The 27,476-nt window shown below is 36.6% G+C and overlaps 1 protein-coding gene across 1 annotated transcript; it reads left to right on the plus strand.

Moving 5' to 3' along the window:
- Positions 1 to 27,476, plus strand: SNX2 (sorting nexin 2). Its single transcript, XM_009893796.1, has 14 exons — positions 1 to 114; positions 9,182 to 9,345; positions 10,658 to 10,724; positions 10,928 to 10,971; positions 11,061 to 11,202; positions 14,507 to 14,585; positions 18,229 to 18,304; positions 19,589 to 19,702; positions 19,930 to 20,023; positions 21,827 to 22,032; positions 23,053 to 23,196; positions 25,925 to 26,005; positions 26,113 to 26,184; positions 26,992 to 27,476. Exons 1-14 carry the CDS (start codon positions 81 to 83, stop codon positions 27,040 to 27,042), a joined length of 1,368 nt encoding a protein of 455 aa, XP_009892098.1. The 5' UTR covers positions 1 to 80; the 3' UTR covers positions 27,043 to 27,476.

Genomic DNA, 27,476 nt, shown 5'->3' on the forward strand with positions numbered 1-27,476 from the left:
GTCCTTCATCTCCAGAGCCAGCAAGTCTTCCTGCAGAAGACCTCAGCACAAACTCCAATGGTCCAAAGCCGGCAGAAATCATGCTAGATGATGACAGAGAAGACCTTTTTGCTGGTAATTGCTCTTTTCTCCTGATGTGTCTGCATAAACTCTTTTGCTCTTCTTGGACTGAAAGAAACTTGCTTTTCTGGAAAGGAGGGTTAAAACCTTTTAAGCAGTTTGACAATCATGTCCATGTTTTTTCTTGTGGTACTTTGTAACGTTAGTTAAGTTTGTTTACTAAATCTGAGTTTCTCAGTGGTGTGTACTGTCAGTGCATAGTGTGGCAGTGTTAGCTGGTTAGTAATGTGTTCTCCTGACCATAATAATAGTATTTATCATTATGTAATTGACAATATTCACATCTGTTTGTCTGTAAAAACATGACTTAAGTTGTGTCCTTGTTTTCTACTTAATAAGCATACATAAGCTGTCCCAGTCTTTTTTCCAATTATAAAGAAAGATAATTCAGATTGTATCAAGCTGGAGGGATTTCCTTTTTTGTTAAGACTCTTCTTTTGTTATAATGAAAAGGTAACAAACTGGCATATGGGACCAGTCTTGTCATTTCACTAGCACATGATTCTGTCTCTGATAGCTGACAGTACTGCAAGTTTTGGAGAAAGATGTGTGAAAGTTCTGATAAGTAATCAGTTCATAGACAACACATTTCTAATGTTTTACTAATTGGTTGCATTGGTGTTGGTTTTCGACTGTCCTAGCCTGGGTTGTGGTTGCTGTCAATTACAGGTGTAGGAGCATTAACTTTTCAAGAAAGGAGATGTAATATTTGGAGTATATTATGTACGAGTATGTGGAGTATATTATGTATGTATTATGTATGTTATATATATATTATGTCATCGAAGATGACTCTGAATACTGCTTCTCAATACAAACTACTACAATCTTCCTATTACTACATGTTGAGCGAGTTAGTTGGCTGCTTTGAAAACAGTCCTCATCTCATCTTCATTGATTCTCTGATGTAATCATTCACAAAGAAACTTTATAGCCTTTAGTTCTAGGCTGTTTTATATAGACACATGCATACACATGCCTGTTACATTTTTTTCTGAACTTACTCAATTTGTAGTTGCATATATTTGAACTTATATTTGCTCATTACACTGTTAGAATGTATTGACTAGTTTACTAACTCTCTGAAAGTGTTTTAAGAGAAAAAGAGAATAAAGAATAGAGGGGTAATCTTACTTCTTTTGTATTTATATTACCTGATCTTATGACTTATAAAGACCAGTAGTGCTTTAGCAATTAAGCTTTCTAGTACTAGTACTTTAGTTATTTAGCTTCAGTATATAAAGCCAGCTTTTTATAACCGTAGAGCCATCTGGAATGGATATTTTAGGAAAGCCAATTCTCCTTTGGATGATATTAAGAAAAAAGGTGGCTGGAGTAAATATTGAGGAGAACCAGACAGAAGGAACAAATGTTAGCAGCCAGATTGTTTCAACTGAAATGAATGCTGTGAGGAAAACATACAGAACTGATTTAATGAGTTTGAGTTTTGCTACAGAATACGTTCTCTTGAATGCATGCAGCACTGAACTGAAAGCATCTGACATACTGCATGTCTAATACAACTAAGACTGGTCTTTAAAAGGTCGATTTATGTACAGAGTAAGGCTAGTACAAACTTTCAAACAGGGGAAAAAAACAAAAGTGATTTATGGAACTTAAGACAGAATATATCTTTCACAGTATCCTGTTCTAAGCAGGAACTTTGTGTAATACAGTTCTGCTCTAGTGATGAACTTCTGTCTTTGTATCACTGTCAGCATAGGCGTTCTCAAAAACGACCTGTAATTTGCATTCCAGTGCTGTGCACTCAGAAGTATAACTGTTTCTTTCTTAGGACTGTTTTGCTAGACAATGATGTTAATCCATCTGATTAACTTTCTGATACTGATTTGCAATGAATAGAAACAATGTGAGAAGTCCACCAGATACCAGTTTTCTTACTTTCAGCATGATTGCCTAAGCCTGGCTTTCTATGAAAGCAGGACCTAATTTACAAGTAAGTGTGACTGGGTTTTCTTCTTCAACATGTTGAATTCCAAAGAAACCTATCATGGCACAGCTTATAGGAATACATAACTGGAGAGAAAGAGTATGAAGTTTCACAGCTTTATAACTTGTGTTGTTCCTTCATATTGAATTATTAGACACTATAAAATCCATGTAAACTAAATCCTATGGGTGGCTCCTGAAAGGAGGGACTTTGACACTTCAGGGGCATAAACAATTCTAGTTTTGCAAACTTATTTATAAAAAAAAAAAAAAGTGATGGTATGCCTCTCTAGCTGTTGTAGGCTTGATAAATCTTTTTCATTATTCCATCTAATAATGCATCCTAATAAAAAAGGAGGTGAGGAAGAACAAATTATATGATTTCCAGTACTGTTTTAATGCAGTTCAGAACCTGGGAATTTTTTAGGCTTTTTTTGGCAATACTTAGAACCTCTTTGCTATTGTGTTTCTGCAGCAGCTACAGGATAGTATGTGCAATAAAATGTTTTAGATATTCATTACCTTGTCTCTGGTGAGTCATAAGTGCTTTGGCTGAACTATTAAAACTGGGTTTCAAAGGTGGAAGAAAATGAGTTTTCCAGCTGTCATTGGAGAGCCGTAAATTTTGCTGCTGCATTCATTAGCATTGTGGTTCTTGGTTCTGTAAAAAAGCAAACTGTCTTGCTAAACCCACTTAAGCACTTTCACCCTTAGAATAAAAGTCAGTGTGCTGATTATTTGGCCAAAACAGAATTACTTTATCTTACCTTGTAGAGCTTTTGCGTGTGGAGACCATAATGATCAGTGCTCCAAATTGGGTAGTATTGAGAGTATCTTGAGGGACTTTGGGGTGCGTCTTAAAACCTGGCTGTCCATAAGCTTCTGCTGTAGAGTGAAGAACTAGATAATGAATTAGTCTTCCAAAATGTAGGCCTAAAGATCTGTGTATAGCTGCAGAAACATGCTGTGGACTGCCTGTGCCAGGACTTAGCTGTCTGTGCCTTCTGCCTCTAGTAGTCATAGATGATGAGTAGGTCTGTGAAGTTGTATCAGTATTCTGTCACCATTTTCGCAAAAATGAAAAGTTATAAATTTTCCTCTCCCCAGTCTGGTAAAAGATTACTTTTTATTTTCATTTGGGTTTGTATAAGTTTTTTTTCAGCTCTGAAAAGTGTTTGGGAATAGATCATTTTATGCAAGTATCTAGCTACTGTGTCCTGAGGGAAAGTCAATGCTTTGGGGAGGGGTCTGATATTTGTTTTTATTGGGTTTTTATTTTGGTTTTCTTCAGGTTGTGATAGGTTTGTCTTAGGCTTTTTTCCTGGGAGCTGATGCAGAAAAGGAGATGCTAGTTCTGCAGACCAGAGAAGACGTGCTTTAGGCCCAGGTGAACAGCAAAAGCTTCTAGCTGATGTTGCCTGTCAGGCTGTTGTCATGCGGTGTGTCTGATCAGAAGAGTTCAGTGTGGATGCCTTGTTGCTTTGGAGAAGGTGGTTGTTCAGTTCTAGGTCTTTTCTGCAAGAAACAAACGCATGAAAACATGTGAACCTATAGTTTTGAAGTCAGAAGGCGGCCTTATTAGTGGATGACTGTTCTGTTAAAACTATTTCTGTTCTCATTAAGATTATTTTAGTACTCCTGATATAACAGTAAGAGTCATGGGCCATGACTTAGGTGTCATAGTTCTCACACTCAGTTTTGTTAGGATATCTGTCTCTGAAATAAATATTGCTATACCTGGAGAAGCCTTTTTTTCAATAACTTGTCCTCGGTTCTGGACAACAGTTTCTCATTCAGTTTGCTTCCATATTTATGTAATCACCTGAGTAAACTTTCAAAGATAATAGGCCAATTTAAACACTCAAGCCACGTCAGAATGTTAGAGGTCTGACATTTAGAAGTGTGACCAGTAAAAATAAATTACTCAGCTGAAGTGAGCTGCTAGTGAGGAATTGCAAATTTGCAGTTTCTAAGCTGGTGTTTGACAAATGCTGGTGGTGAAAAGTAAAGAAACAAGAGCTGTCTAATGCTAAGATTGAGCCCCATGCTTCAGTGCGGGTAGAAACTTGGTGTAGTTGGTTGTAGAATGTTAATTAAGCATAAATATTTGTCTTCTGCAGCAGGATGAGATACTTTCATGTTCTTGTGGAGGTAATCATCTTGACAGTGATCCATAACAAAGACTGTTAATGGATTGTAAAGCAAGTATTTATGCGTAGAAGTGCTTAATATGTGCTGATAACTACCATAGCTGATGTGAACATCGGATCTTGTTATTTTCCTCCTAAAAGTTGGGCAGAGCAGTTGCCTCTTTTTATGCAAGAAGAGCTTATGCTTTTGAGAACTTCCCAGGAAAGCAGGACATCCAGATTCCATTTTTCATGCAAATACTAATACAGAATATTTAAAAAACCAAAACACTACCACCCCAAACCACAACCCAATTCCTAAGTTTTCAGGGGAAAACCTAAAATTAATAACTCAAGCAAATGTTTCTGAAAGTGCCGTAGTTTCTACTCTGAGACCTACCAAATTCATCTTTCCATGAAAAAAAGCAACCCACAAAGAGAAGAATTGCCAATGAAACTTTTTAATTTAGACCATGTCATCTGATTGCTTGTACATTCTTTCAATGTATGTAAGAAGCATTAAGTGCCAGAGTTCATCAGAATAAATCTATTTCTTGGGAAGTAGATCTTTAGCTGATGTTCCACTCAAAGACTGCTTTTCTGAGGGGAAAAAATAGCTGGGAAGTGTGATAGCCTGCTGTTTCTCTATGAACTTAATACTTTTCCCCTTCAGAATCTCTCAATCCTTTTGTTTGAAACAAAAAGTACAACATCCTTGTCTCTGTCCTGCTCTGTACCATCATCCCTTTCCACTATCTTTTCCGTTTCACTCTTGTAGATTTACATAATGTCCAGGATGCATGCAGACTTGGGAATGAGAGGTAACGGGAGGGAGGATGGCATAAATTCTCCTTTTTTCTTCCTAAAAGAACTGACCTGCAGCTGTCAGACAAACAAATACTATTTTCGCTGGGTAAGTTCCTCCAGGAAAATAGCAAAGAAGGGCTAGTAAGCAGCACCTCTGAAAATCTGCTCATGCCCAACCAACTTAGGGTTACACAGCTTTAGAAATACTGGTGTGAATGAAGTCTGATGTCGTTGGTCTTGCTGAAAGGAAACCTTGCCTTTCCAGCTGCTTGTTCTTGCTGCTTTCTCTTTTACAGAAATAATGCACCAGCTTAGCAGTATCTTCAGCTATCTGCTGAACAGTAGCAGGGGGCTAATCCTGGTTGGAGTTCATGTGATACACAAAGCTAGGTCATTCATTATACTAATGGATGTGTGGATAAAAGTCTGAAAAAAAAAAGTGCTGGGAAGGAGTGTGCTTCTGTTGCATCTGATAGCAGCGCTGGTTTGTTACATTGAATTCACGCTTTTTTCATTTAGTCATACTTTTACAGTAACAAGAATGTTTTCTCATCTGATGAAAGTGAGAAATCTGTGTGCTTTGAATTGTTTCATGACTTGTTTTATAAGCCTGTCTAAAATTTGAAGGTACAGGGAAGAACTTAGTTGTGATTAATGGTTTGTTTCCCAAACACACGTGCTGGACTATAGCTGGTGGTAGGAAAGGGAAGAATTGAAGTGGAATGGCTTTATTTTTTTTTAATATATATTTATATTATATCCTAATATATATATATCATATTATGTTACATGGGTACATAAAATTTTTTCTTAGAAATGTTTCTGTGAAATAGTCATCTGTATAACATATATGTTGAAGGCTGTTAGCCACCAAAGGAGAGAACTACCTCTTTTCCATGTTTAAATGTTGTTGTTCTACCAATCTAAAAGCTTTTTTTTTTGTAATTGCCTCAGCAAGACTTCCCACCTGATGTGAGGTTTTGAATTAAAGTTCTTTATTGGATTAAGATGCAGTACCCTTCCTGTGGCATTTGAGGGCAGGAAGCATCAGCAGGATTCTTTGGAAAGATTTAGCAGTAAGCATAAAACAATGGTAGGAAAATAAATATTTTCAAATAAAGCTTTTACATAATCTTTTTTCATATTTGTCCTGGTTTGAGGTAAAACAGGACCAATTTTGTTCAGTAACTTTGCTTCTTAGCTGGGCCCATTCTAACTACTGAAATTAACAGCATATAGTGCAGACAATGTTTGCTCTCAGGGTGATAAGACCTACATTTATAGTTGATGCCCAGGCATGGTATGCAGAGAGGCTCTTGTTTATACTTATTGCTATAACAGCCAAGGGCAGCTAACTTCGTTATTTGCCCCATTGGAGGGTTGGAAGCAGAAAAACGTAGCGGGGTCGCATCCGTGGGGAGGAGCGGACAGGAGAGGTGACCCAAAACTGACCCACAGGGTATTCCATCCCATCTGCCTCATGCTCAGTATAAAAGCTGAGGGATCAAAGGGTCAGCCCTCTTTCTTCAGTGGCCGGCGTCTGAGGAGGACTCTGCCTCTGATCCTGATCCTGATTCCAGATCTGGAATCCAGTTCCCCTCTGTCACTGAGTCCAGCCTGGGACTGCCCCCGTGTCAGCTGGTGACGTGACTGTCATAATATTTCATTAAAGTACTTCAGTTATTCCGAACTCGTAAGCGTCTCTCTCTTGCTTCTCTCTGAAGAGAGGTAGGGGAGAGCATCTGTTGTTCCATCTGAGTGGCAAATCTGGCCCAAAACCATGACAATATTAAAAATGAAGGACATAAAAAGGTGCTTGCTTTTAAGTTTAGTTTGAAAATACTATGTAAATATGTAATTTGAAATTAGGTAGAGCATTGCCAGCAAGTTGAGGGAAGTGATCATTCCCCTCTGCTCAGCCCTGCTGAAGCCACACCTGGAGTGCTGAGTCCAGGTCTGAGCTACCCAATACAGAAGACATATGGACAGACTGGAATGAGTCCAGTGCAGGGCCATGAAGATGATTAAGGGCATAATGTGTACGACATATGAGTAGAGACTCAGAGAGATGGGGCTGTTCACCGTGGAGAAGGAGGCTTGGAAGGAGTCCTACTATGTGTATAAATACCTGGTGGGAGGGATGGAGAAGAGGGAGCCAGACTTCAGTGCTGCCCACTGACAGGACAAAAAGCAGTGGACACAAATTGAAATACAGATAATACATAAGAAAAAAACTTTGTGTTTGGGTTTTTTTGGGGGGCTTTTGGGGTTTGTTTGTTTGTTTGTTTGTTTTTTCAGTAGTGAGGGTGGTCAAGCACTGGCACAGGTTGTCCAAGGAGGAGGTGGATTACAAGGAGGAGGTGGATTACATCCCTGGAGAGGTTCAAAACCCATCTGGACGTGGTCCAGAGCAGCCTGCTGTAGCTGACCCTGCTTGAGCAGAGGGGTTAGACTAGATGATCTGCAGAGGTCCTTTCCAAGCTCGGTAATTAAGTGATGTACTGCAAAACAAAGTGATGACAGCAAACTTTGTCAACCTGAAGCCAGAATGGGCATCTGCCTCAAACCAGGTTAAGCCATAGTGACCTTGAAGTTTGTTTTTCAATATATTTTCAGCTTCAGTATAAAACAAAATTTAGGGACACTGTAATTTTTGTCTCTGAAATAAGAAAGTATGGTTTTGTTCATGTAGGCAAAACATCAAGGATTGGCAAAAAAGGGGTTACAGAAGAATGGGAAACTTTCGACTAACAGAATATCTCTAAGTGGCAGCAGGGATAAAGCTGAGTGGCTTTGATATACTGATTATGAAAGATCATCATATTACTTTTTGCAGCAATAAATAATATGGTTCATTGGATGCTATTTCCAGTTCTATTTTACATTGATAGCAGATTACAGGCTCTTCTAGAGATGCAAACAATTCTACGCGGGACAAAAATGAGACTTTTTTTACACACAATATAACTTTCTCAAATTTCAAAGTAGAGCTGATCTTTAAAACTCCTCTTTTGTTAACCATTGAGTAAGGACTAGTAATATTCATCATATGCACCAGGCATTAAAAAGTTTGGAAGAGAGATGGCGTATTTTCTTTTGAAAATTCAGGGGTCCATATAGACAGAAGTTGGAAGCACATTTTTTTTCCAAATTGCATAGTAAACCTTTTTGGTAACTTTGTATAACTCAGAGTGGATCTGTTTTAGTGTCTTTTTACCTGCTTGGTAAAGTACTTGGCACAGGAAGTCTAGTTGGTAACAAGACAAGATCAGTTGGGAAGTCAATTTTGGTATCAAATGACTATTTTGTGGTCAATGTTATCTTTTAAGGAACTAGAATTCTTGAAAATGTACATTTAGCAAGAACCACATCATTCATTATTTGAACTAGAACAGGAACTTCTCTATAGCCAGGAAGTGTGTAGTTTGCCAGTGGTCAAAACCAATTAGTAGAGGAAACCATGTGGGATTTGTAGAGCAGAGATTTGCATCCCCTTTAAAGACAGATGAACTGTCTACAGTCTGAAGAAAGTATTCAGTTTCTAGTGAACTGTTTTAAGCCCCAAAGAGACTGAAGATAGATAAATAGAGACTAAAGATAGTTTTACTAGTCAGAATGTCTCACCTGCTAATATTTCTATTTTACAGGTTGTGGGCTTTTGGCAGGGGCGGGGGTGTATTATGGTTGGGTAACTTCATTTATCACATGGCTTGGTCTGCTCAGTTATCAGCCTATATGACTAAATCAGCTGTTGTTCAGAGAGCAAAAATTAAAATTGGTACAGGTGCTGAAAAAGAGCTTCTTGTGTGGTAAAAAAAACTTAATTAGTTTTCACAATATCTCATGCAGAAATAAATCTTATCACTTGTGATAAGGTTACAAAAACTTATCACTTGTGACTAATTTAAAACACTCTTTACCTAACAGTATGTTAAAAAAAAAGTAATTGCAATATTAATCTTATTTTAACCCATTATGCACTACAAACTCAAGTATCACATCTAGTTTTAGCAATGTATTGAAATAAATTATCTGACTTAAATGGATGCTATTTACAGATGATCTTATTAAACTTGTATATTGTCATTTTTCAGTGTGTTTGTTTGTTATCTTTGTGATGCATATCTGTCTCTAGTGCACAAAAACTTCTTTGCTAACTCAAACTGTTTGTCTAGAAGCAACAGAAGAAGTTTCATTGGACAGTCCAGAGAGGGATCCAATACTTTCACCAGAACCTACTCCTGCAATCACTCCTGTAACACCTACTACATTAGTAGCTCCCAGAATGGAAACAAAAAGCATAACAGCCCCTGTGATTTTTGACAAATCCAGAGAAGAGGTACACAGTAAAATTCTAAATTATGGAAATGTCTTGTTTGTTTTTTGAAGTTTTTTCTTCTTTGAAAATGACAGTTCCTAAGCATTGACTCACGGGATCATCCTTTGCTAAGGGGAAGTATGTAAAAGAAAAGAAAACCTACTCTTTTTATTTTGCATGTAAAGTTTAGTGTGAATTTGACTTATGAAAATACCGTGAAAATTCATTACTTAGGTGATTATATTGGACAGCTGTAGTGTGAGGAGTAAGAAGCTCCATTCCTTCAGAATAGCTGTTATAAAAGTGTATGTAGGAGCAAACCCTGAGCTTGGTACAGGAGAAATGTTAATGACATATAATACCTCTCAGTAGGATGTTACAGGTTTCAACTTGGATTTCTGAACCTGTTAATGGGGAAATGGAGGAAGCAATTGTTAGCGTTATCCTGCATGCTAACAAACAGCTGAGGGTAATGGTACTTTTAACATTGCTCTTTACATTTGTTGTTCCATTCAAAGCCTGGGCCTTGCAAAATGCTGTTCGTTCTGGAGTGTTCTCTTACTAGACAGTGCCTTTGCTAAATGCATTTGCAAGCAAGACTTGCCTGTGACTCGATGATAGCTGCTTCCCCAGATGCCACAAGATAGCATTTTAGTCTGATTTTCCCCCCCTTCAGCCATGGTACACGGTCCCTTCTGCCATGGTGTTTCTTAAGATCTCTGTTTTTATCAAACTTATGTATATTTCATGAAAGATTACAAAATTCTGCATGATTAGAGCTCAGGCAAGTATCAGAAATTTCTCTGTTACTTTTCCCTTCCCAAGCTCTTCTGCCACAGATGCCATTAATAAAAATGAATATCTGTCCTTTGATTAGCAGCATTTAGAAACATCGCAAATGAAAGTGGTTTTTGAACCATAGTATCTGCTAGCATTGTAGGAGATACAATGAACACATCCCTGAGATAAATATTTATTAACAGTTTTGAGGCCAACAAGTCCTGAGAAAAGGCTGCCATAATAAAACCTTTTGCAGGAAGGCTTAAATGTAAAATGATAAAAGTATAGAATCATTTAGGTTGGAAAAGACCTTTAAGATCATCAAATCCAACTGTAAATGTAACACTGCCAAATCAACCACATGAACTTTGTTGCAGTGACAATCAATGTTAGAAATTATGTTCGCTTAACGTTGGATGGTGGGTCTGGAAGGGATTTTTAATTATACAAACATACTGCCTTTTCCTACTCCTTCCTCTGTACCCTTATCCTTGTAACCGTACATAATATGAATGCAAATTACCTTGTTAAATATGGCATATCTTTTTCCTAGATTGAAGAGGAAGCAAATGGAGATTTGTTTGATATAGAAATCAATGTATCAGATCCGGAGAAAGTTGGTAAGTTCCTTGAGCCTAGTAAGTGTAGACTGTCTTATCCTTTGAAGACTATTCTGAGCTTTTAGCATGATTTCTTATTCAGTTATCTTTTGGAAGTTTTTAGCATTTATGTGGAAAGCTATTCAATGTATATTTTGGAACAAAAAGTGTGTGGAGGGATTAAAATAACTTGCCCTAGGATAAGTATCTTAATTTTCTTACAGGAGATGGCATGAATGCTTATATGGCATACAGAGTAACAACAAAGGTAACTGGTGCAACAAATATTTGCAGATAACTTTGTATCATATCGGAGTAGATGGATCAGTAATTCATAACAATTTATTTTTTTTTAAGACATCACTTTCCATGTTCCACAAAAATGAATTCTCTGTTAAAAGAAGATTCAGCGATTTCCTTGGCTTGCACAGCAAATTAGCAACAAAGTACATGCATATTGGTTACATTGTGCCTCCAGCTCCAGAAAAAAGTATCGTAGGTAAGTATAATTCCTGTAAGGTTGAATTTAAGTGTCATTTAAGTACTGTAATACAAATAAAGTATTTTAATACCTATTGGGCTTGTAAAATAAATACTTTTCTGCTTATCAGGTGGTCCAAACTATGAAATATTCTTCCTGTTCTGTATTTTTAAAAAGTTCAGGTGAAATTGGCAAGATATATACTGGTCTCTTCCTAACTCAGGCCAACATTGATAATAAGAAGGACATTTGTCTGAATATGTGACCATTCTTTCTTCACTATCATTCTTTCTTCACTGTTGCTCTTCAAGAGCTGATTAGTCTATCAAAACAAAGATGTTAAATGCAAGTTTATTTTTAACTTGTGCTGTTATCAGTTGCCTGCAATATACAGAGCTTCATATGTACTCCACCTCTCTAATACTTCAGTTTGTTTCTTTTGGTCATGGTGAATGCTAAAACCTCTAGTTAATTCTTCGAAGTTCTATTTAAGAAAGCACTTTCAAGTGATGCTAGTCTTCATGAATGCCTTGAAGGGTCAGATCCTTTCTCCATAAACAAAGAAGCATGCCTGATGCATTGAAGCACCTTCAGTTTTGTGAACTATGAGTAGTAGAGGTTCTTTCAAATTAACTAAACATTTAAAGCAGTGAAACTTGTTGAAGTCTTTTGGCTTACCTATATAAATAAGTTGACTGGACTGTAGAATGCTCTTTGATATGTAGGTAGGACTGGGTTTTTTTCGGTAGGTTAGTCTGTAAAGTTAATCAGAGCAGCAACTTTTCTTAGAAGTAGAAATAGGCAGACTGAGTAGGTCTAGGCAGCAGAAAGCTTGGGAAAATCATGCTTTTAATTCTGTGCTAAAGCACTGCATTTTTCAGTCTAGGATTGAAAATTTGATCTGAATTTTTCGTAGTTCTTGAAAGTAATGCATACTTCTGTAATTTTGTAATTCTGTAATAACCAATTTTTCAAGTAACAAAAATAAGTTTTATTACAAATTCTAATAGGGCTTATAAAGGTGGAATGAGGCTTCTAGTCACATCCTTTGGGTGATAAAACATTTAAGGCATTTATGACAGTGTGTAATTACATGGAAATGTATCGCTTGCATCACAGTCAAATTCATCTGTAAGACAAAGGTTGGACTGGATTTGAGGTACAACTTGAACAAAACCAGCATAAATACTGATACACCAGGAAGTGTGTAAAATGTTGGGACTAACCACAGTGTAAGCAAGCACTGGCTGTCACTTCAGATTCTTGTCTAGAGAATTTGTTAAGCTACAGATAAGCTGGGAAAACTCATAGACTCTGTAGGACATTTTCCAAAAAGCATGAAATTCCCACTTTAGACTTGAACTTCGGTGCACAGGTCGTATTTAGTTCTGTCCAAAAATATGCAGTCCATACATTTCTAATTCTGGAGAAAAGAAGGGATACTAGACTGATTCAAAATGAGGCATCTCAAAGCAGAGAACTGGCAAAACAGCTGAAAATAAGATGACGTACTATGTTTGCATCACACGTGTTTATTTTTAGTCTTAATACAAAATATCATATATGCAGTGTGTATTGTAGAAAACTCCTTAGTCTGTTCATTGTGTTACACTGTTGATAATGCCTGGATTTATAAGCTCCAACTTTATTTTGGTGACGGGTGGGAGGGGCTGGCATTTCAGACCTTAGCCACAAATTCAAGTGGTCAATTACTGGCTGTGGAACAACAGGATGAAACTGAGTCAGTAGTGAGCTAGAGTTGGTCATTCATCCAAACTGCCTCTCTACTTAAGAAAATAATCTTATTAAGTCATGGATCCTTTCCTGTGAAGGATTAGAGTGCTTGGGCTACAGAGACTGCCTTTGCCCTTGCATTTAAGTAGGTTTATATTAGCAGAGAAAGAAACCTGTCATGATATCTAGAACTAACTGTGAATATCACAAGTTAGGAATTCCTCATATTGGTCATTTGATTACATATTCAGTTTTTTCCCTATGAACTTCTGTTGTTATCAAATGTGCAGGATCTTCTGTGTTAAACTGCATCATTTTGTGCTTTCTGCAGTGAAATGTTAATGAATAGTAATACTCTAATGCAAAAAGATGGGGCATGTGAATTACCTCACCTTCGTTTGAATACTTTAATCCTTGTACTTAAAGACCTATTCGATTTTGCAGATAAATTTGTGGATTAACAGTTATGTTACGCTATGTAGTATACCTTTGAATAAAATGCCGATTGGATTTATTTTCATCGTGTTACAGAGAAGGGAAAAACTAAGACTTCACTGAGAGGTTAAGGGTCCCTCCTTGTTCCTGTTAGGATGCTGCTTGTATCCTCCATGGGTTACTGTGTGAAACTTCTAAAGCCAGAAGGGAGGTGGGGTGAGGAACAACTTTGGGAACTGTTGATGCAGCAGGTCACAGAGTACATATTCAGAATCTCAGAACTTTTAGCTGGAGAAGCATAGAACTAACAGAGCAGCAATACACTACAGGTAGAAATAAGATGTTTGGACTGTATCATAATATACCTTGCCTGTGTTTTAGGAAGTAAGAATAATTATGAAAGTTCAGTGTTTCATGGTGTTTTGGATAGGACTCAGGTTCCTAAACTGTCTGAGTTTGGGTCTTTACCATGAAAAATACTGACCTCAGTCTGAAAGTTTTAGAGTTCTTCTGTTGCTGAGGTGGGATATATTTCCCATACCATGATACATTAATAACTGGCTCCCCTCTCCCATTTTTTTGTCCACTTATGACTTGGGCAGAGGAAGTGATGTAAAGCTACATACATTTTATTCTGCTAATTTTATCCTCCATTCAGTTTGTAGCTGTTCATATGCTTCAGAATTTTCAAAGCTGGTTAGTTTACCTTAGTTGACTAAAAACCTCTTAGTTTTAGAGCTTAAAAAAATAATAGAATGAAACTATTGGTAATAAGCTTACGAATTAATAGACTTATAACCTGAGATTTATTTTCCTTTTCTGCTTTATTTGGGTAACCGTTTTCTTCTTCTGAACGTGAGTGACCAGTAAGACTCTGACCTTCATTTATATTGTCTTCATATATGCAAATTAAATGAGTTTTGTATAACTTTAGTCACAATATATTACAGGAAATTACATACTTCATGGAGCTGCTCCCACAAAACCATGCAGCATGGAGTATTGATGTGGGTTGTTTTCTGTTCCTGTGTAGCGTTTTTCATTGTAATTTGACTTAAATACATAAACCTAGGTGAGCTTTATCTTCTAATCACATGGTTATGTTAATGATTTATGATAAAATAAAATCAATATGATGCCATTTTCTTTAAAGGCATGACCAAGGTTAAAGTAGGCAAGGAAGATTCTTCATCTACTGAATTTGTAGAGAAAAGAAGAGCAGCTCTAGAAAGGTAATGTATGTATCTAACTAAAACTTGTTTAGCCTCAGAATTACTTGTAATATACTACGTGGGCTCTAACTGGTGTCTAGGCCATTTATACTTAGATGGATTCTGGAGGCTGTATGCAGCAGCCAAATTTTTGTGTAGAAATGGAATAATTCCCATTAATAATAGGAAATGTAGCCTTATTTATAGGAGGATTATAGCTAGATCTTTTCAAACTGGTTGGTGCTTAAAATTGAGATTGCAGAAATTGAGTAAGTAAAACTTTATCAGTTTACTTAGGCATTTTGGGCTTAAGGAATTAAGGCACTGCAGCAGTGTATCTGTTACATAGAAAAACACCTCTTGGGCAGGGAGATGGGTGAAAGAGACCTTCAGTCACTTGAAAGTAAAATAGTCTTGTGATGACTTACAGTACGTTGATGTGGCTAGATGAATTTTGGCATAAGAGATATCAGATCTCTGTCACCCAGCACTGGTATACAACTAAAATTGTTCAAGTATCTTTGCTGCGGAAGGGTACTGTCACTGATACACTACATCATTTCCCCCTCTTGACATGGCTAATAAAGCCTTTAGAAAGTAACTAGTAGAACTTACACAAGTATACAGCCTTAATTTTGGTGTCATTTTATAATATGCCCATTGCTGTGATGCAATTGCATGATATGAGAATACTACACCATATAACAGTTTCAGTTAAACTAGAAAATTACCAAAAGTCAAAGGTTTGGGGTTGTTTGTTGAAAGACCTATCTAACAGATAACGTAGGAAGCTTTTGAACTTCTGGATCTCCAGAGCCAATCTTAAACAAAAAAAAAAAATCCCTTCAGAATCCCATTGCTAATATCTTTCCATTTTCTAAGTAACAGAAGAACATCTGAAATGACACTTGAACCTCAAAATACTGGTAGGGTGTTCTGTCTCAGTTATCTGTTACTGAAAATTGGCATATAGCTTAACATTTTGCCACTTAAAATTGCACCCAGAAATGACTGAAGTTCTTCTGTCACTTGGACTGGAACTGTGAAACGTGTTCTAGTTATACAAGAAGTCTAATACTAAAGGTTGTGGTGAGATATGAAGACTTAGAATAACAGCTGGGATTAGAGTAATTGGGCTTAGATAAATGAACAGATGCTTCCACACAACTTTAGGTATCTGTAATCGAGATGACTAGTTTCCCTTTTGGTTGTTTACTTGAACAACGGAAGTAGGATTAGAAAAGGTTCAATTCACAAGCTTGTGTGCATGCTTTAAGGGCTGCTTTTTCATTTATTTGTTAAAGGAGTTACTCTAGTGTACCACTTCCAGTGGATGTTGAGCACTCCTCCCATACTGGGGAATGCACTCCTTGGCACTTTTGACAACTTTGGGAAGACTTCACAGTATATTTCATTTGTTTTTTTTCAGAAAGACTACAAATATCTTATCTGGCAAGGGGCAACATTTTCATCATGCCAGCTTTAGCTGTCTTTGCCTTTCAGAATCAAAAAGTTATCTACCTACCAAGGTGTTCAAATGATATTTAGAGGCATAGATATTTGCTCTTGCCTAAACCTGTCGAAAAAATATTAATGTTGCCCAGAAAGTCAGACCAGAGAAATCTGTGTTTTTGAACTGAGAACTATAGGGAAAGTGGACAGAAAAGCAATATACTTTGTTAGTTGAGTTCACTGAAATATCACTGAAATACAGAATACTGAACTTGCTTACTACAAGTCTGCCTGCCAAGTGTCCTCGAGCACATTGCCAGTTGTCTCCAGTGAAAATGTTAGAAGTCTCCCTTGGAGTAAAGGCTATTCTCTAGCAGCAAGTTTCTAAAGGAAAATATCTTTGGCAGCTTGCCACATTAAATTCAGATTGTACGTGCTACTGAGTGTAGAACAAGCAAGGAAAAGTTGAGCAATCTAATGTATAAAATAGTTTCACTGCAACCCTTTGCTTCTTTAGGAAGGAAAATAAGGATCTGGTGGCCATAGAGGGTGGAAAAAATAAATTACATTTAAAATATCAACATACTCAGACTTTCAGTTAAAAGTCCCAGCTCACATCACTTTCTAGGACAGTTTCTAAGCAATTCATGAATGTAACCGGGCCTGGACCAGTACTTCGCAACTGAGGCTTGAGCAAAACTAAAACTTCGCAAAAAGTAGCTTGTGCTGTTGACAGTATTCTGTCACTGCATCTTAACTGGCAATATCACATACTTTCGTATATTCCCGTGATCTTTTGAGGTACTAGATTTCTATAAACCGTTCATTTAAACATCACATTTTCTATTAATATGTAATGTTAAAATCAGTTATTACAATCTTGTGGCATTCTTTAGCAGAATACAAACTTGCAGCTGTTTTTAGGGGAAGAATACTGTTGAAATGTCTCTCTTCAACCCATATTTGTTAAATTAACAGTTTTTAGATCTAAGCAGAAACACGAAAAAATGCAAAGGGAAGGAGTCGCATTGAGTTGGTTTGTTTGGGTTTTTTTTGGGGGGGTGGGTTGGGTGGATGAGTCCTTTAAAACTAATATGGGTTGCAGGCTTTAGTCTAGCTAGCAAATAAATAATTCATACCTAGAACATAATCAGCTTGCTTTCCCAGATTTCCTGTAATTCTAAAATAAGTCAGCTAGAATTGTCTGTAACAAAAAGCCCGTTCACTGCACTGTACAAGAATGTTGAAACGAGCTCCTCTTTTTTTTTCTGGCATAAATTGGCTGTTATTAGAGGAGGAGGACTTCACTCAGCAGTTGAAAATACGAAGCATAATATTTTACCACTCTAACATATAGTTATGGCAGGTACCACCCTAAGGAGTTTCTGGTGTAAACAAGTATGTTAGAAACCACTCCCCACACCTTTGGTGTGTTATGTTGTGGTATGGAGTGCATGGGGTTGCAGTTACTTTTGGTCAGAAGTTCCAGGTTTTGTGGCAGCCTTACTGGAGTAAGTCTTCGTGAAAGTTTCAACAGCTTAGTTGTCCTAGCTTGTAACTCTGCATAGGACTTAGCCAAAGAGTTTGTTGGAGGAGGGTGACAGAATGGATAAATACAGAATTGCCTTGGTTGGAAGGGATCTTTAAGATCATCAAGTCCAACCATCAACCCAACACTGCCAAAAACCACCACTAAACCATGTCTCTAAGCACCACGTCTACCCGTCTTTTAAATAGCTCTAGGGATGGCAACTCAACCACTGCCCTGGGCAGCCTGTTCCAATGCTTGACAACTTCTTCTGTGGAGAAATTTTTCCTAATATCCAATTTAAACCTCCCCTGGCGCAACTTGAGGCCATTTCCTCTTGTTCTATCACTTGTTCCTTGGGAGAAGAGAGTGACCCCCACCTCACTACAACCTCCTTTCACGTAGTTGTAGAGAGTGATAAGGTCTCCCCTCAGCCTCTTTTTCTCCCGGCTAAACAATCCCAGTTGGTTTGAACCAGAGAGGCAAAGGATTGAAGGGGCATGGAGACTGAACTATTGTCTGACCCTTTAGAGGTGACTTTTGAAGAGTGTTCAAGCCCCATTAGATAATGAGGGAGGTTATGTGCTGCATTGTATGTATTCTTTAGATGAAGGACACTTTTCAATGCTGTCAGGCACATTAAATCTGTTTTGTTATCTAATATTTTAATTTTTAAAATCATAGGTATCTACAACGAACAGTAAAACACCCAACCTTGTTACAGGATCCAGATTTAAGACAGTTCTTGGAAAGTTCTGAGGTATTTAAGTTCTTTCAAGTTCTCCTATTTGTTTCTAGATATGGTAACCTACAAAGCAATATATACTCTTTGTGTTGAGACCTAATCCCCTAAATTCATATGAAATCACTTTGGATTGTACCCTTCATGGGACAGAATGGCAGAGGCTACTTAGGTAATGGTGTGCCTCTTCCTCTGATACAACTTAAGAGTGGTAGTGACCAAAAGCTGTTTGCTGTTCAGTGACTTCTTAAGCATGTTGGTCTGTCAAGTTCTGAGTGAAACTTGTCATAAATGGTGAAATTTCATAATTAATATTACTGATTGTTACATGAGATCAAGAATTAAACTGTCTTGTAAGCAGCTCTCTTGCCTCTTGCAGTCCAGCTTGAGGTGTATTGGTAGGATAATGTTAAAATGCTAGTAGTGCTGCTGGCCAGGCTAGATGTTTCATGAATAGAGGACTTCAGTCACCCGTGCTATCAATCTAGCACCTTTCACATTATTAAATATATTGTTAAAGATACATAATACACCTTTATAAATGTGCATTGTGGATACCCTGTAATACTGAACTGTCTTTTGGTCAGTGTCAATATCTTAGTTATACTAATAAGTCACAGAGAACTCACTACTGACAAAAGCATCATTGACAGATAACTTACAGTGGATTTGTCAATGCTGCTGACAGACAAAACATCACATGAAGGGTAAATTGTCTGACATAGGGGCCACCTTGTATGACATATTCAGACTAGCCTGAATAATAATATCAATTAAATTGGAAGTTTGTTAACTTACCCCTGAGGAAGTAAGCAAATACACAGTTCTGTTGATATGCTTGAGGTAGGTTTTGAAATCTGTCCTATATTGAAAAGCAAAAAGACATCAACCTTTTTATGATCAGCACACAGTGAAAGTCTTGCATTACAATCACGTGTTTTACAGAATTTCTTTCGTCTAATTTGTTGTAAGTCCAAGCTTTTCTGTTCCTGTAGTGGCAGTTTGTTCTCTGTAGTGTGTATGGGTGGCTAGTTAGGACCTTTGGCTAGTTCATAATAACTTTGGACAAGTGGGTTGTTTGTTCCATTTAAATGTAAAGATGTAGAAGAAAAGTAAATAGTCTATATTTTTAAGTTTTCCTCTTGAGAATGTAAAAGTAGTAAATCTGAGGAATTAGATTCCACTATATTGAAACACAAAGGAGTAAAGAAAACACTATATCCTTTTCTTTCCCCCTTGTGCCCAGTTAAACCTCCATCCTTTTAACCAGTCTGTTTGCCCTTATTTGTCATTCAATTCCAGCTGCCTAGAGCGGTTAACACCCAGGCTCTGAGTGGAGCAGGAATATTGAGGATGGTGAACAAGGCTGCCGACGCTGTCAACAAAATGACAATCAAGATGAATGAATCGGATGCAGTAAGAGCTGATTTTTCGGCTTGAATAATGAGACGAATTAATGAGCCTCAACAATTGCATTTTAAAGCTGTAGAAGTAGAAAATGGGTTATTAATTTGGTTATTGGCTTGAATTCTTAGCTGTATTAGTTGACCACCCTGGCAGTATGTGGATAATTTGCTTCTTTAAAACCAGAAATGTTGTTGGTAATCTAATTTGTAATGCTTGACTCTTTCATCTTTTGTCAGTGGTTTGAAGAAAAACAGCAGCAATTTGAGAATCTGGATCAGCAACTTAGGAAACTTCATGCCAGTGTTGAAGCACTAGTCTGCCACAGAAAAGGTAACTTTACTTTTATGCGGGTCCATGAACTGAAGTGCTTAGAACTTTAGGAAATGGTGATGAAACAAGAGCTTAGTATGTCAGAGGTCTTAGCTAATTAACTAATTGAGTTATACAGTACATCTCAATGCAGAAATCTTCTAATTGTACCCTTTAAACTGCTGTAGCATTTTTGTATACCTTTTTTAATCTTAATTTTAACCAAAATATCTATCATTCCTGAAGTTACAATATTGATTTAGCATAATTTTTTTTCTTGCAGAGATTCAGTACCATACTTAGCAAGTGATTCTACTACAGTAGACATCCATAAATGTATCTCTAGGTCTCATGGCAAGAGTCATTTCCTTCTGAACAAAAAGTGACTGCATAAATCCATTTAAACATCTTTTGGTTCAGTATTGCTCTGTTAACTGAGTTTAAGCTCTTAAACAGGAATTTACTATTCTTAATTTTGTCCACATAATGATACATCACCAAGCTACTGTTAAGGTAAACTCTTCTGGAAAGATAAGTAGTTTCAGAATATCAGATTTTGGTTTACTTATTTAGAGAGAAGCAAAGCCTGTAAGTTTAAATTTTCATCACCTGTGCTACTGTTTTGTCAAAGATTGCTTTCCATCAGATTATTTTAAAAAAACAATACACCAAACTTTGATTTGTAGTTCAAGGAAGACCATAAATGTGCCTTCTGACATTACTGTGTTATGTTAAAACATGAGGTCACCTTTCAGCTCTACACTTTCAAAAGTACGTGAAAATGTCCTAAGTTGCTTTCTCATAACTCTATCAGGAATAACTCTTTGTAGTAAAAAAAAAAAATCTTTGGCCAGATGTCTTCAAGACTAAAGAGTATTTTAAGAAGTAATAGAAAATCAAAGTGTTTGTTTACTGTTGATTTGACACCTGCTCATAGATTTGAAGAAGTGTTTATTTTTTTGAAAAGTTGTTCTTAAATTTTAATGGTTTTAAATATCTGAAGACATTTTGCTTCTACAAATATTTCTGGTGCTCAGAAGCAGCAGAGTTGCAAACAAACGTGCTCTTTTAATCCTGAAGTAATTTGGATTAACATTTGTTCAAAGGTTCTTCACGGGACTTAACATCATACAGGATGACTTACATGGGATTTGATTAGTCAATTGTCCTAGTATTTGTTAATAAGTAAGCTTAAAACTTTACCTTCGTAGATGCTAGCCATGCTGGTATATGGGTTTGGTGGTTGTTGTTTTTTTTTTTTTCATTTTAAGGCTTGTCAGAATATGGCAATACATTACACTATGCACAATTAAAGGTATTTTAGTCAATAAACTAGTCCAACAGAAATAAATTCCACTTATAAGGGTGGTGGTTTTGTGAAACAGTTGGGTTGTTTTCCCATTCTCAACTGCATGGAACAACTGTGCTATAGACCTGTTAAAATTGTTTTGAATATGCTCTGTAGGTGACTTGGCTTTTGTTTTGTGGGCTTGCATTTTCTCTGAACTAGGCAATTAGATAATACCAAAGTGACATTTTTTTCCACGTATTTTGCCAGACAGAGTAGGCATGACATTAACAGGCTCAACAAAATACTTACTGATTGAGAGGGTTGTTTTTGTGTGCAGAAGTTTTTCTCCTAAATGTGGTTTCATTGTGATCTCCTTGTGTATTTTATCATGAGCTTTAGGAAATACAGCTTATGTTTTTCAGTTGGTGAAGTTAGGTTTGAAATAGAGCAGAGGTCTCTGCTCCACTGATGTATGCTGCAGAGTAATATAGCAAATCAATTACATTGTACTGAACGTTACTTCTGTATTTCAGAGCTTTCAGCTAACACAGCTGCCTTTGCTAAAAGTGCTGCCATGTTAGGTAACTCTGAGGACCACACAGCTCTGTCTAGAGCTTTGTCTCAGCTTGCAGAAGTTGAGGAGAAGATAGATCAATTGCATCAAGAACAAGCTTTTGCTGATTTCTATGTGTTCTCAGAACTGCTTGGTGATTACATTCGTCTCATTGCTGCAGTAAAAGTAAGTACTACTAGGAAAACCACTGATTTTTGTGTTTAAAGTCACATTACTCAACTTGTAGATTTAGGGTAACTGAATGCGTGCATTTGCACACATCGTAACACAGTTAAGACTAAGTTTCTGCTTGAAGTTCTAGCTAAGTAAAATGCATGCATCTATCAGTTATTCCAATGATAAAAATGGTTGTGATAAAAAATGGGAATGGATTAATAAGATCCAGAAAAAATGTAAATGGTGAATATCATCTACTTTAAGCAGTACTAGTTGCGCACAGTATTTGGGGACACCATGCACTACTGTGTCTAAGAATACTGTACTTGTTTCTTTCACGTTACTACTTTTTACAGTATGCTCGTAAATTTTTGAGGACATAATTTAGCAATATTTGGTAGATAGCCAATAGTTTCTGTAAATAAGAAACAAATACAGTTCGTGGATCTACATCTCATTAAAGAAAATATTCATTTTTGGTGTAAGTCATGCTCTACAGCATAATTAGGTTTTGCTATGGGTAGGTTGTCTACAAATTTTTTCCAGAAATATCTTTGAACTTGCCAGGTTGTTGGGAGTACATATTTTTCTTTTTATTTTCTTTCTTTTTTTTTAATATGTGTACTTTGATTCTGCTACCTTAGTCCATTGCTGACAAAAATGTATTGCTGGATAAGCAGGTAATCCATATGCATGAAAAGTTCGCTAGAATCTGCATTTAGAGAGGTATTTGCATAATAGAGCACTTTGTAGTGGTTCTTTTGGTAGTTTTTGGATGGAATGAGGAATGTAAAATGATTTGGGGCACTAAGGTGTCTGCTTTGAAAAGGCTTTTTGAATATCCTGTTATTTGTGGAAGGTATTGAGCTGTGCAAGCATGCTGTTACATGAAATGCAAGAAGATGTGGTAGTCACAATGAGTGACTTGAGTATACTTACTCCAATTTTATACAGAATTACCTTTTCCTGCTAGGAATTTAGGTAGCTCTAACAATTCCAGTTGTTAAATAAATTTGTCTGTCCTTACAGGGTGTGTTTGATCATCGAATGAAATGCTGGCAGAAGTGGCAAGATGCTCAGGTCACTTTACAAAAAAAACGTGAAGCTGAAGCAAAGCTCCAACTTGCCAACAAACCTGATAAATTGCAGCAAGCTAAAGATGAGATAAAAGAGGTAATGTTATCAAACATTATTTTGGACGTCAGTCTTTCTGCAGTAACTCATTCATTCTGCATTAATGCACTACTTTATACCATTTTTATTTACAAATCACTTTTTCATTTTTCTGTTTTCCATATTTACTGAAATTGTTAAAAGAATTATTTAAAATATTAACTGTGTGCAATTGTTACTCATTGTAAGATCTGTAAGGCAGTTAATACTGTCTCTACAGAGTCTGGGAGATGGGAGGAGGGGAACATGGACAAGTTAAATAATGCTTTTAACTGTTAACAGATCACTTGAGTAGGCAGAGGAGCATCTCTTGGCTTCTAAAGCTAAAATCCAACTAAGACAACTAATGGAGAACTGTTCCCATGTTTTGCTTAATTATGCGGTATATCTACCCATATATATATTTATGTATATATGGTGTAATTTCAGTAAAAATAAATCTAACATGTTGAAGTGTCATAATTTATACACTTTTTCTGTCATGCTTCACTAAGGAAATTGAAGAGGTAGGACAACTTAATTATTTAACATTACTGCATTCTAATTATGCACCACTATTCTCCCATTAAATAATGGGAGAACATCATTGCAGATTTCAAGCTGTCTTACGCACTTTGTTTGGCTTCCTCATTGGTCACTAACCTCATGCTGCTTTGTTATTTCTGCCCTTCGATACATTTTGCATCTGGTGTTGAAGTTACTCATCAACTTGGCTTTCTTTTTCTTAAAAAGGCCTTTGTTTACTGGGAAAACTTAGTGTCACTCTTGTGTGACCACACTCTTGCTGGTTGCCTCTCTTGATGTCACCCATCCGTCCACAATACAAGTGAGCTGGAACTCCTTGTCAAAAATAATTCCTGAGTATTGGAAGTAGTAGGAAATACTCAGTGATCTTTTCTCAGTCCCAGTATTAAAAGAATTAATTACGTTGTTCCTGAAGGATTTATTTTTCCTCCTTTGTTGGTTGATTAGAGAAGGTTGTTAGTAAACCCACAATTTGAATGTGCTGATCAAAGTGCTGCCATTGAAATATGTTCAGAGTTGCTGAATTCTGTAATAGTAGTCTTTCTGGCAGAGAAATAGCAAAGTGGAAGCCTACATAGCTTAAGCTTCATCTATGGCTCAGTTGCTTTTTGCAGATAAAAGGCCAAAGAATGGTCCTAGAAATACCTTATTGAATAAGGAGAAACTTCTCCTTGTCAGAAGCTATAAGATGGCAGTCTATTATCCAGTGGTAACTCATATAGGACCTGGCATTTGGGGATGGTGAAACTGGGATGTTGGATCCATTAGGCCTACAGAGGCTTTCACTGAAGCCTGTTTGCTGTGGTAGGAAGGCACAGGCAGTATTAACCTACCTTTTCCTTGGCTGAGTTTTGTAATGTTTCAGTTATTAGATAACTCTTCAGGCTGTTCTTCAGTGAAGGATATCCTATTATAACTTATTCCATAGCTTCACAATGTATATCTGAAAAGGCAATAAGAGGATTCTGAATAATTATAAACTAAAAATATAAATATTTATTGGAACATACATGATGTTCATCTCATATCACAATAGTAACTTGACACTGCACCACAAAATGCTTTTGTGAATAAATAGCACGACTGGATTGCTAACAGGAATATCCTATATTGAAGTATGTTGCCTCCCTACTGCCTTTTTCTGAGGAAGATAAGTGTTACTGGATGTATTGGCTCCCGTGACTCAATTAATATGTTGAGATGAACAGATACAGTTGCATTTTAAATATCTGATAGCTTGCATGCTATGAAGTTGGGGGTTGGACTAGATGATCTCCAGAGGTCCCTTCCAACCCTAACCATTCTGTGATTCTGTAAGTGTGAGGCTGATAGCTTTTTTTTAGAGTATATATACACAGCTAGCTTAAATTTTACAATTTAAGAGGTGTGTAAAAGCAGTTATAAGGTAATGTAGTTGATGATGATCTCTTATTGTGTAGTGGGATGTCTTTACCCATAAACTAAGGAGAAACATAACCTACTGTCATGTATTGTTACATGAACACTACACTCCCAATATGGAAAAACCCCATAGGCAACATCACTTTCTCAGAATTTTCCTTTTGTGCTCTTCTTACCTGTAATAAATTTTCTGCTCCTGCTTTCTCTGAAAACAGTTCCCACGGAGTAAGAAAGCACATGCTGTGGGTTGCTTAAACACGTCCTTAATAGCTTGTCATCTGCAACGGAAATACGATAATCATACACTTGACCATAGGCAGAGATGAAGGTTTAATCATCTCTTCTGGGATTGGGAAAGTATAGGGAATTAACTTTTGAGACTCTTCCACACTTGATTGGACAGGTAGTCACAGAAAGCTTACAGGTTTAGATTCCTTTTACAGCAGTGTTCATAAATGGAATAGCAGATAGAACTTTAGAGATCCTTTTTCTTTTCTAAAGTATCTTTAAAAAAATGTTCCTAAGTGTTCCTTAATGGCAATACTAAGATATTTTCACATTTTATCTACAGATAGCATTACCTTAGAGATACCATTGTTGTAACTGATCTGATGACATCCTATTATACAAATTGTTACTTTCAAAATGTTATTTTAAGACTTCGTCTTAAGTGTGCCAAAAAACCAAACAGGTCCCTTTCAGCTTTTGAGTGACTATCTCTAATATACTAAAAAAACTTCAGATACTGATAGACTGAATGGACAACACAAAGTCTTATCTCTGCATGTCTTTCCTTTGCCAGTGGGAGACAAAAGTTCAGCAAGGGGAAAAAGATTTTGAACAGATCTCCAAAACCATTCGCAAGGAAGTGGGAAGATTTGAGGCACGTATAATTTTGTCCAAGTAAATGACAGTTTTATTTTAGATAATATTGACATTCCAAGTAAAATCGGTTAAGAGGTTAATATGCCATAATTTATTTATTAACAGAAGGAACGAGTGAAAGACTTTAAAACTGTTATTATCAAGTACTTAGAGTCGTTAGTGCAAACACAACAGCAGGTAAGATAAAATTTAAGTTTTGTACAAGTTAATATGTAATACATTCCATCTTAGGTTAGTTAAAAAAAGACAGGCTTTAAGTATAACAGTTTCTAAAACATAAAGAACTACGAGTCTGTACTATATTGGAGAATAACATAGCGATTGCAGTTTCCCAAGGATTGCTATGCTTCCTTGCACAGCTCTAATTCAGGGAAGCAAGGGAGAAGCTCCCTTAGGGCTATTTGCACAAGAGGAAGGTCTTTTCTTCAGAAGCTGAACTAATACTTTCACTTATAGATTGGGGTAAATTGTAATGAATATGTACTTAGACTTACTGAAGACACTTTAATACTTAAATGTTTATTACTCTTTTTAAAAAGTATAAAATATTTCTAAATCTTGTAAAGCAGTAAAACAGTTTCCAGTGACTCAGAAGTAACCGTGCTCCTAAAAGAGTGTCTAGACTCTTTCCTTTGTTCATTCCAGGAATATAAACCTCTGGCTTTTTTTAGTTAAAAAAAAAAAAAAGTTGTAGCCTTAGAAGTAAGAATAGCAAACTGAGCTTGCAAACAAATTCTGTGTAACTGTATTCTATAGCATTGTGTTCAATGTGTGGTAACAACTCTGTTGCTGTGAGCAGAGTTGTATATTTATTACTTGTATTTTTTACTTGCATTGTGTAATAATGTGAATGGATAATATGAAGCACCTACGTTCTTACTTTGTCCAGTGGAGACAAGTTTACCACTAGAGGAAGGAAGGTATATGTGTTCTCTTTTCCAACATTTAGTACTTAATAATGAGTGTTTTTCCCTTCTCTTCAAGCTAATAAAATACTGGGAGGCATTCCTACCTGAAGCCAAAGCCATTGCCTAAAAGAAGAATATTCCAAATGACAAGACACTCTGGATGTTTGTCCTGGATAAAGCTAAATTCCACAGTGAAATCACTTAAAATCATCCAAATAAACCACTATATATTTTATGAATTAACATGTGGCTTTTTTTATATACTACAGCATTTTATTAACAAGCTGCATGTCCTGACCCTCTTTGAAGTGGACTGTGGCATGATGTTCTGCAATACATTGCTGAATTGAACACTATTGTGTCTTAATACTTGCACTAAAACGTGCACTGCAAGGCCAGAAAGCTGATATTTTTGTTCTTTACAATACAATGATCTGTAGTACGTTTACCTGATCTTTATGAAACAAATTTAATTGCATCGATTAATGTTCACTTAAACATTCCTGTACAAAATCATGTTTTTGTGATTACAATAATAAAGGGATGTACCTTGTGAAACAT

This window comes from Charadrius vociferus, unplaced genomic scaffold (assembly GCF_000708025.1).
Source record: "Charadrius vociferus isolate BGI_N301 unplaced genomic scaffold, ASM70802v2 scaffold158, whole genome shotgun sequence".
NCBI lineage: Eukaryota > Metazoa > Chordata > Aves > Charadriiformes > Charadriidae > Charadrius > Charadrius vociferus.